This window comes from Enhydra lutris, unplaced genomic scaffold (assembly GCF_002288905.1).
Source record: "Enhydra lutris kenyoni isolate GAN:26980312 unplaced genomic scaffold, ASM228890v2 scaffoldscaffold30, whole genome shotgun sequence".
NCBI classification, from domain to species: Eukaryota; Metazoa; Chordata; class Mammalia; order Carnivora; family Mustelidae; genus Enhydra; species Enhydra lutris.
The window spans coordinates 10,938,212-10,949,710 of record NW_019154114.1 but is presented as its reverse complement, the minus strand read 5'-3'; the positions used below and the strand labels follow the sequence as shown (position 1 = coordinate 10,949,710).

General features: G+C 42.7%; 1 protein-coding gene across 3 annotated transcripts in view; it reads right to left on the bottom strand.

Moving 5' to 3' along the window:
* Nucleotides 1-2,183: 2,183 nt before the first annotated feature.
* The window catches only part of LOC111152866 (ZFP1 zinc finger protein), a 28,580-nt gene continuing 19,264 nt past the window's right edge, over nucleotides 2,184-11,499 (bottom strand). Inside the window, exons 3-4 of one of the 3 annotated variants that reach the window (XM_022511559.1) lie at nucleotides 6,706-6,857; nucleotides 2,184-5,083 (exon numbers count right to left, since the gene is read on the bottom strand). In XM_022511559.1, coding sequence (XP_022367267.1) covers nucleotides 4,008-5,083; nucleotides 6,706-6,856 — 1,227 coding nt within the window. In that variant the 5' untranslated portion in view covers nucleotide 6,857 and the 3' untranslated portion in view covers nucleotides 2,184-4,007. Of the gene's footprint in view, nucleotides 5,084-6,705; nucleotides 6,957-11,499 lie in introns of those variants that run through there. The other 2 variants (XM_022511561.1, XM_022511560.1) reach the window with 2 other exon arrangements.

The window sequence follows — 11,499 nt, the reverse complement described above, 5'->3', positions numbered from 1 at the left end:
CCAGTTAGCATCAAGTTCACTCTTTTTAAAAAGCAGATGATGCTCTTCCTTGAGGTTTCCTGTGGCTTCTGGTTTTTCTCACCGCGGCAGGCCCAGCCCATACCTGTGTCTCCGCCCTCCCGTAGCACGGCCCCTGGGGCCGGGTTTCCCTTCAGCTCTGGGGAAGCACAGCCAGTACTCTAGCACCTCCCAGACAGGAGCCCTCCGTCCCAGCAGGCTCTTGTTCCCACTGTGTCCCTGGTGGGCCACAGATGCCTGGTGCCTTGTTGGTGCTCAAAATGTCTTTTGGAGTGAATGCATGTCCTCACGTCCACCGTCAGTGTCCCCAGCTGTGGTCCGGGCTTCTCACGGGGGGTTATGCTCTCTTTCCTTTCCGGTAACTGAAGTCCTCGGTCCCCATCTCTGGATTCTTTCACGAGTCTCACTAGCCCCGAGAGGTGTGTTTTGGTTGGTTTGTTGTATTTTGGTTAACATTCTGACAGTCCTTATAAAACGGAGAAAGGTAGATTGTCCTTAATTCAAACCTATCACATACAATCCAGTGTGTACGTCTGAGCTGGAAGAGCAGCCTCTCGGGACAGAAGAGTCAGACTGAGGATGAGGTCACTAACACCTCCTGTGCTGAGATCTGGAGCACCGGAGCAGGGTCCCAGACCCGTTCTCCTGACTCGGGCTCGGCAGGATGAGCTGCGGGAGTTTTCGCCTTCAGAATCCCCGGAGTACAGACCTAGCCAAGGCAGAAGATGGAAGTGGAGAGCAGGTACCAAGAGTCCATTCTCCTCAGGCCGGCTGGATTTGATGGGACAATCCAGGTAAGGATCTGAGTCAAGAAACATTCTAGCCAAACGAGGCCCAGGCTCCTGACGTCCAGACCAGCTGTCTGGTTGGGAGAGGGGCTGTGTGTCATCGTGCAGCCACAGAGAACGAAGACAGAGTGGGGGGCGGGGGGGCCTGGAATGAAACCTCTAGCTGCGTTCCACAAAGTCTCCTCCCCCAACCCTGAGGACCCACGGCGTCTCACATTGCCACGTTTTTGCAAGCTGTGCCTCAGCCTCTCACCCCGCAGTTTCCTCCGACCTACAACCCCCCACCATCCCTAGACTTCAGAGTAGAGAGATGCCAATCAAATTTATCCATGCCAGCTTTATGCAACATGATCCCCAACTTTAAATTTATAAAGCATTAAACAATGGGGAGAAGTGTAAGTATCTAAGCATTTTAGTTATGAAAAGGTTATCTGTGGAAATAGAAGTGTCTTCCTTTGGCTCAGGTCATGATTCCAGGGCCCTGGGATCAAGTCCCACATTGGGTTCCCTGCTTGGTGAGTCTGCTTCTCCCTTTCCCTCTGCCTGCTGCTCCCCCTGCTGTGATCTGTCAAATAAAAAAAAATAAATCTTAAAAAAAAAATCAAATGGAGTCAAGACCGGTAATGGGGTCAAGTGCAGTGGACGTGGGTGTTGGGAGTCAGATAGGCAGAGGTCAGAATCTGGAGACCCCTCTGGGCTGGGTTTTGCTGTGCAAAGTGCATTGCCTCTTGGCCTACTGTCCCCAGCATCCTGCAAGACTGAAATGCGGCTCTATGCCCAGGCTGTAAGAACCTGTTTCAGGAGAAGTTTCATCTAAAACCACTTTGATTTATGAGGATTACAAGGGATTTTTTTTTCCCTGATCTGGATTTCTAGGACCTTGGGAGAAAACAGCCCACGAAAGGACAGTCAGCCCAATGGTTATCTTTGTATGTGTAAAGGTAGTATGTTTTCTCAAAGCATTTGCAACTTGCTGATTTGTGATAGTGACCTTGGCTTCCCTGAAATTTTTTCATGGGTTTTTCCTTTTCGGTTTTTTTTGTTTGTTTTTGTTTTTGTTTTTTTGTATTAAAGGTTTCCTTGTGTCAAATATGTGTTATCATGGTGAACACAGGCTCAAGCATACCCTACAGCTATGAAAGTTAGAGCTGTTTATAAAGTACGAGAACCTGCCTCATGTTGTGTTAACTAATGTTAATTACTTATGAATAATGATTTAATTGTGTTACAAGTGACTTATGGCATTTTAGTATAAATGAGCTAATTCAGGGACCAAGGAATGCATGAAACATTTTCCACTAGACTTAATGATATTTAGAATTTATTATCCAGGACCATAAAATCATACAAATACACACAAACACACGTATACTTAGCTCTTTATTTTAAAAATGTGTACACACACAAACGCTCTCTCCCCTTTACCTCTCCCCCCGCCCTCTCTTCTTTTCATCTGACCTGGAGGTATTTGCTCCTACACATTCTTTTCCATGGAATACCGTCCAGCCATGGTACATTTTTACTGCAGTTTATTCAATCATTCTCTTTCTGATGGTCATTCATTGTTTCCTTTTTTTGTCCTTATCAAAAAATACAATATACGTTGATAAACATATAATCTTAAGTACTGGCACTTTGTTGTCTTAGGGATAGAGTCCCAGGAGTGAGACTCCTGGACTGAAGGGTAGGTGTATTCTTAATGTTAAGAGTCACACCTGACACATTTCTAACAGCGGTGTATGAAATGAATCTCTTCCCCTGCTTCCTTGTTGGTAGTAGACAAGATGACAATTTAGAAAGAGATTTCCTGGACTATAGCTGTTCTGGTAAATCTGTTCAGAAAGTCTCTCCCACTCATACAGATTCACACACATCAGTGACATTCAGGAACAAGGAAGACACAAGGCCAGTTATAGTTGCCGGTGACAAATCTGGTGTGCGATTTATGACAGATCAGGAGAGAAACTTGGGAATCTGAAATCAATACTAAGATGGTTTGCCTCTGAGTTATGCGAAAAGCTTTTTAGGTTAATTGTTAAACATATGGAGAGATCACCGAAAAGTCTAACTTCTAAGGTGTTTGTGAACCTTTAAAGGCAAGGCTTAACTTCTACTTGACTTCCGAAGGGAGATGCTTTCGGTAGGTGACCATGAAACTCAGGGAGTGGAAATGCCTCCTTTAAACAGAATGTGGCAAGAATGCATTTCTAAAGTGTGTTGTGCACATGGACATTTTAAAAAGCAGTAACACATTTACTGACAGTTTCTTAAATTTTTTCTCTAAGGTCTCTAAAATGTAACATCTGCGAACCACATACACATCCTACTTTTTTGTAAGACAATTTGTAAAATATTAGGAGAAATAGGGAAACGCACAAATAAAAGTACACGTAGTTTCTGGGTTATACACTATGTTGAACGACATGCATCCGGAGTAAGCACCTGCACGGCAGCTGCACACCAGCGATGGCGCCTCGTGGGCTGGGGCACGGGGTGCCGGCCCACCGGGCTCCTGCACTCCCCCAATCCCCTCCTGATGATCGCTCACTTACATACTGATGGGAAGAATGTTTTCCAGCAACCCCAGAAGCAAGTTAAAACTTCAACGTTGTCTTCTGTTTAGTGAAGAGGCAGACCGATGGCAGACCGACTCTCTAGGGCAGCAAGGAGGAGAGAACAGCGGCCATACGCCACAGAGACTGTCACGCGTTTCACGTGGAATGCATACGGACTTGGAAAGGTACTGAAAAACACGTGATGTTTAGCATGGAAAATCTTATTTGTGCCCCTACTGTCAGAGGACAAGAATCTCAAACTCCCAGTGACTGTGTCAAATCTACATGTGTAGACCCAAGATAGGATCACACATAACCGCTAAATTCCTAAGGTACTGATCCTTTATGCTGCTGCCCAGAATATTTCATTCTTGGGTAATTCAAGATTTTAAAATACACACTGTAATACAACTGAGCATGTCTGTTTACACTTGGCTATAAGCTGCTAGATCTTCTTTAGCTGGGCATCACAGCTAACTTCTGGTCTAACACTGTACGGAGGGGACCCTGTTTTTACACATTTTTCGATGTGATGGATTGTAGCTCACTGTGAATTTCCATGTTCCTTCAGTACCTTTGTGCGGTTTCTTCCCCTCGGGAAGGGCTGGGGTGGGAGGGGTTGCCACAGGCCCGGCTGCCTGCAGTCTCAGGCCTTTTCCCCCAGGTGAACTCTTTGATGGACACTGAGGCGGGATTTCCTGCTGAAGGCCTTCCCACATTCGGAACACTCATATGGTTTCTCTCCTGTATGGATTCGCAAATGTAATCTCAGAGTTGACCTCTGGCTGAAGGTTTTGCCACATTCAGTACATTCATAGGGTTTCTCTCCCGTATGAGTTCTCATGTGTATAATGAGTTGAGAGTTCTGGATAAAGGACTTCCCACATTCACTGCACTCATAGCGCTTCTCCCCGGTGTGAATTTTCTGATGTATAATGAGGTTGGATTTCTTGAAGAAGGTTTTTGCACATTCATTACACTCATAGGGTCGTTCTCCCGTATGAATTCTCTGGTGTGTAGTAAGTTCAAATTTCTGGGCAAATGTCTTGCCACAATCACTGCATTCGTAAGGCTTCTTCTCCATATGTGCTCTCTGGTGGACAATGAGGTTTGACTGGTGGGTGAAGGCTTTTCCACATTCAATACATTCAAAGGGTTTCTCCCCTGTGTGAATTCTTTGATGTTTAATGAGGTTTGCCTTATGGGAGAAGGTTTTCTTACATACATTACATTCGTAAGGTTTTTCTCCAGTGTGTATTCTCTTGTGACTGATGAGGAGTGACTTAAAGGAGAAAGCCTTGTCACAGTAATTACAAATAAAAGGTTGTACCAAATTTCTTATTTTCTGATGTTTAAAAATGCCTTCTTTAAAGACTTTTCCACTTTTGTTATATTCGGAGTACTCTAACCCATTATGGGTTTTCTCTTGCTTCAGATAGAGGAGTGCTTTCCCAAATCCATTACACTCATCAGGTCTCTTTCTTATGTAGCTTCGATTACTATTAAGTAAGTCTGAATTCGATTTCAAAGTTTTTTCATATAAGTCGTATTTATAGGGTACTTGCCTTAAAGAAACAAAATCTGTGCTCAGATTAAATGTTTTTCCGAAGAGATTACCTCTTTCCTCCATTGGGGTTTGGTTCTTAAAAATGATAAACGGCCTCGCCGGCTCATCTGGGCTGCTGCGGTCCCGCTCCATCTGGTCGTCGGCCTTCCACACCTCTAGGAAAGAGCACATGAAGTACCACGTTAGAGAATGGAAGTGTGAGGCTGCCTCTTGAGTGTGGGATCCAGTCTTCCGGTATTAGAATCTCCAATGCAAATTTTACCTACTTCTTAAGCTTTGAAAGACAAAAGCCCTTGGCAAAAAAAAAAAAAAAAAAAAAAGTAGAAATTGACAATGGATGTAAGTAGCCTTGACAGATTACAAAATGGCCCTAAAAGGTGAAATAAAAAACAAAGAGCACCGAACAGGGCACAAATGATGTGGGAAGGCTGGCAAGTCTGGGGACAAAGGAGATTAAGAATTGTCCTCAAGGGGGGCGCCTGGGTGGCTCAGTGGGTTGAGCCTCTGCCTTCAGCTCGGGTCATGGTCTCAGGGTCCTGGGATCGAGCCCCACATCGGGCTCTCTGCTCGGCGGGGAGCCTGCTTCCCTTCCTCTCTCTCTGCCTGCCTCTCTGCCTACTTGTGATCTCTGTCTGTCCAATAACTAAATAAAATCTTAAAAAAAAATTGTCCTCAAGGACACCGAACAGTTAGCACAGATGAAGATGTTAAGGGAAAAAAGGCCAAACTGATCTGAGTTTAGCTCCCCTTAGGCTCTGAATTGACTGTGGGCTGCTCATCTCTGCCACATAACTTCCTAGAGCCAACACTTCTCACAGGTCTGCAGAGCTGATAGTGCTGCAAAGATCCACATCTCTTTACTTTTGCAAGTGGATGACCAGATCCAGAACTCCTATTTTGTAGGAAATAAAATTAATCCAAGAGTCCCATATCCTTGAGACAATCATTTTTATGCTACTATGTTTAATTTCTTCTCTAAACCCATCTTGTCCCTGCTTTAATTTAAAAAAAAATCTTAAGGATCAGATTTATTCCCTTGACCTAGACCTGAAATAACCTTTATTTTCATCTGTGTGTTCCTGATTATTCCTGACTCTTGTGATCCTGCTGCCATTTGTGTCTAGGACAAAGATATCACCCTTATGCTAAAAAAAAAAAAAAAATTCCTTACGGCTATTACACCAATTCCAAGACCTAAAATGTCAGAGTCACCATTCTGGCAAACTGAGAATACTAAACACAAAGGTTTAGGGCAGGTTAGGCAAATGCTAAGAGTGAGGGAAAAATACAAAAGTTTTGCAGGTACAACTGGTACTGGTACAACTGGTAGTTGGAGGTATGATTCTGAGATCTGAGCAATATAGGTCATCTAGTCTTGGCCATCCCTAAAGGTTTGGGAACCTGGAAAACTGATTCTTAAAAAATGTTTTAAAGTATTTCAACCCATTCATAATTCCTAAGATATTACTTCCACTGGCTTCTGATTCTCCTTCCCTCTTTTGCCATCTTCCTTAGAAATTTGTGAACTGGCAGTTGTTAATATGCTATCCATTCTTCTCTTCCTGTAGCCTGAAAATCACATCTGATTTGATATCGGGTAACTACTAATGGAACATAGCCCGGACCTCAGAGATCTCCAAAATAAAGAAGGCACAGCTTAAGAGTCTGCTCTCTCACGGCTAAACAACTGGAGCCCAAGGCCAAAACCACTCAGAAATTCAGAAACTCAAGAGTTTTTGGTAATGGACACTGAGCTGCACCAGAAAGAGGCCCTTACCCACTGACAGTAAGTTGCTGTAATTCTCCAGCATCACATCCATGTACAGGATCCTTTGGGAGGGGTCCAGCTGCTCCCATTCCTCCTGAGTGAAGTCCACAGTCACATCCGTGAATGAAACAGATCCCTGAAATGGCATATTGCTATTCATTCTGCAATGATCAACATTTGGTAATGTAGAAAGGATATGTGAAAACTTATTCTCACCTTGTTATAAAACAGTCATTCACCATGAAAATTTATATAGAACACCAACTATATATCTTCATGGTTTTGTCATATTTCCAAAAAATATTTTTATAATAGAGCATTTATTTAGATTCCCTTATACCTCCGGCACTATCACATTTGACAGGCATCTAAGATTAAGAAAACACTGTTCTCTGAAAATGTGTATAGGGAGATAAACGCATAAATATGCAGTATTTAGTGTTACCAGTGCAGAGATGATGCTCATATAGGTACTTCTGTGGTATCAAACCAGATAGTATTAAAGAATTAATTAAAGCAAAATGTCAGGCATAACCTACAAATGGGATCAAATACTTGCAAATCATCTGATAAGGGGTTAATATCCAAATATACAAAGAATTTCTTGAGGATGTGGAGAAAAGGGAACCCCAGTGCACTGTTCGTGGTAACGCAAACTGGTACGGCCACTAAGAAACCCAGTGGGAAGCTACCTCCAGAAGCAGAACCACCTCCTGATCCAGCACTTCCACCTGTGGGTATTTATCCAGAGAAAACAAAAACACTAACTTGAAAAGCTACATGCAGGGCACCTGGGTGTCTGCCTCTGGCTCATGCCATGATCTCAGGATACTAGGATAGAGTCCAGCATTGGGCCCCCTGCTCCGCAGGAAGTCTGTTTCTCCCTCTGCCCAACCCCCCGCCACTCGTGCATGTACTCTCTCCCCCAAAAATAAATCTTAAAAGGAAAAAAAGATACATGCGCTCCCACGTTCACTGCCACCTTATTTACAACAGCCAAGATATAAAAACAACCTCCATGTCCAAGGCGTGCCGAATGGAAAAGGAAATGGGGCACATACGTACAATGGACTGTTATTACTCAGACATATGAGAAAATCTGGTCACTTGTGACAACATGGATGGATTCTGAGAATATCATGCTAAGCAAAATAAGTCACAAAAAGACATACTGTATCCTCTCACCTGTATGTAGAATCTAAAACATCCCGAAACAACCAAGCTCACTGATACAGAGAACAGTCTGGGTGCCAGAGTGGAGGGTGGGAACTGGGCAAAATGGGGGAAGGGAGGTCAAAAGGTACAAACTTTCAATTATTAGACAAGACGTGCAGATGGAATGCGCAGCACGGTGACGAGAGTTAGCAATACTGCACTGCATATTTGAAAACTGTTGAGTTCTCCTCACAAGAAAAAAATTGCAACATGTATTGGTGATGTATGTTTACCAGACTCACTGAGGTGATCATTTAGCAATATATACCAATATCAAATCGTTACACTGTACCCATGAAACAGTCCTATGTCATTATACCTCAATAAAAATTTTTTTTTAAAATGTTCACAGTCCCATTTTACATTAAGAGCCCAAGGACAGGGCGCCTGGGTGGCTCAGTGGGTTAAGCCGCTGCCTTCGGCTCAGGTCATGATCTCAGGGTCCTGGGATCGAGTCCCACGTCGGGCTCTCTGCTCAGCAAGAAGCCTGCTTCCTCCTCTCTCTCTCTCTCTGCCTGCCTCTCCGTCTACTTGTGATCTCTCTCTGTCAGATAAATAAATAAAATCTTTAAAAAAAAAAAAAAAAAAAAAAAAAGAGCCCAAGGACAAACGTTCATCAACAGTAGACTGATTTTCTGTGTCTATTAGAATGGAGTCCTATAAAGCAGTGAAAATGAACTAATTCCAGCTACACAGGGAAGAATTCATAAGAGCTTCAAGAATCCTGGGTAATTTCTATTTCTTGGCCTGAATGGTGGCTATCTGGATTTTATTAACCTACATCCACTTGGCCAAGTGACAGGTACAATAAGAACTTTTGCATGGCTGCTGGACCAACAAGGGGGATGAGCCTCTGGCACATTACATTGACTCAAGTTACAGTAATTTATTTTGTAAACAAGGTTTTTTCTTTTCAAGATTTTATTTAAGAGCGAGAGAGTGCATGCATGCATGAGATGAAAAGAGCACAAGCAGGCAGAGAGGCAGAGGCAGAGGAAGCAGCAGAACCCCGCAGAGCAAGGAGCCCAATGCAGAACTCAATCCCAGGACCCGGGCATCATGACCCAAAGGCAGATGCCTAACCATCTGAGCCACTCAGGTGCCCCAAAGTAACTATAATTTAGAAATGACTCCAACATCAAATGTGAAAATACTTTTTTTTTTCTCACAGTGCCATTTTCTATACTTATACAAACAACTCAAAAAACTGTTCATAAGGGGCGCCTGGGTGGCTCAGTGGGTTAAGCCTCCGCCTTCAGCTCAGGTCATGATCCCAGGGTCCTGGGATCGAGGCCTGCATCGGGCTCTCTGCTCAGCGGGGAGCCTGCATCCTCCTCTCTCTCTGCCTGCCTCTCTGCCTACTTGTGATCTCTCTGTCAAATAAATAAATAAAATCTTAAAAAAAAAAAAAAAAAAAAAAAAAAACTTCGTAAAACACAATTCGGATACCACAGCATTAAAAGGGACATCAAGCATGACTGACTGCAAAGACTTGCCAAGACAGTATAGTTTCCATCTGGAATGAATTTGGAGTTCTGGGGAGAAAGCCGATGGCCATGAGTAGAGGTGTGCCTAGCATACTTGACATCCAGAGCCAACCATGTTTTAATACCCCTTCTTCAACTCTTCAAACTGTTAGATCTTCCTTGACTTATGATGTGGGGTTACATCCTGATAAACCCACCATAATGTGAAAACACCGTAAGCTGAAAATGCATTTAGTACACCTAACCCACTGAACAATGGAGCTTAGCCTACTGTAAACATGCTCAGAACACTAATGTTAGCAGACATGTACGCAAAATCATCTAATTCAAAGCCTATTTTATAATAAAGCACTGAATATCTCATGCAATTTATTGAATTCTGTACTGAAAATGATAAACAGAATGATTGTTTGGGGTGCAGAATGGTTTTAAGTATACTGGTTGTTTACCTTCTTGACCGTGTAGCTTACAGGGAGCTGTGGCTCGCTGCCGCTGCCCAGCATCACAAGTACATGCTACCACGTACCCTTAAGCCAAGAAAAGTTCAAAATTCCAAGTACAGTTTCTACCGAATGCGTACTGCGTTCACAACATCGTAAGGTAAAAAAATCATGAACAATTTCATTCTGGGGACTGTCTGTACATCTAAACTGTCACCTCCCAATTTACTTTTGAGTACAAGAATCTTCTTTAACCTATGCGCATTCTATTCTGAATCTTTCATCTTCAGTGATGACCTTTGATTCCTTCGGCCTCTGTGATTCTTCCTACCTGTCAGTGCCCCTCTTAGATTCCATACCTCCAAAATCTAGATTACACTTGTCCCCATCTTTATCTTTAAAAGCCTTGCCCTACTGACTTCTCACCATCTCTCACTGATAACTCCTAGCCTTGGGAAAAGTTGTAAGAAAAGAATGACATGAAGGTCTGAGTACTACAAATGACTGAGTTATACTGCACAAATTTACAGGTAGCCTCAGCAGCATTACTTCACGACACCTTCTAGGATTCTTTAGCCACTTGGCATAGGAGCAGAGAATGTAGGCGGTGGGTCAATTCCTGAGATCAAGGCCACGGAGGGTCAACAATCATAGTGTCAACATTTTCTCAGTAGAAAAAATTTATTCCTTTATCGTATCACTTCTGAAATTACAGTTCAAATAACAGAATCACTAGGAAATTTCAAAGGGACTAGGGACACAAAACACAAGATCAGTCTTCATCCGGATAGGCAAGCTAGAGAACCCCTCAAGTTCTTCCTTTGCCTACTGTTTACACTGCCACCCCAATTATTACAAAAGCCTCTTATTTTCTGTCTCCCCTTATTCTCATTTACCCCACATTCTACAGCTAACATCATTTTCCTAAAGAATAGTTCTAGTACACGATTACCTTGGGTAGACACAATCATTCCTTACCCACTGAAAACTAATAAACAATGACTAGTTCGTATTCAACATCATTCAAATTTCTTTTCCATCCCTCTTTCCCATGGCTCTCCTCTCTATGCAAAGATCCTTCCGGTAAGATCACATCCTAGATCACTTAGATGTGATCCTTCCATACTGTGAGTCCCTGGTTGGTTTTAAATCCTGGGTATTTTGTTTCTATCTCTTGTGGCAATTTTGCCTTGCTTTCTTTTGTTAAGTGTGTTTTATTCCTTCCATTATCCCTACTAGATGCCAAAATTTTTTAGACCAGAAATTGTACCTTGCTCATCTTTATATTCCTGTTAGCACAAAGTACATAAGTATATGTCAGGCACAAACAAACAAAATAATGCCGAGTTGAATGGAGTATTCAACTTTGGTTTTCATTATCATCTTCTTCCTGAAGAGACATGCCACATAATTCCTACAGCAATATCCTAAGTAGCAAGCCAAAATAATAGAGCATCTCAGTTGTTCATACTCAGATTATGTAAAGATTTTGGTAATACACGGGGAACCCTAATATCTGGCTCTTTTTCCTGAGATGTCATGCTCCAGTATGCTTGTCTCTTCATTAAAAGTGTTTTATTCAGTTTGTAATCTACATGATTCCTAGGTCGATTCTGGCTGTATTTGTACTTGGCAATATATTTGATCTAGGTATCAGTTTT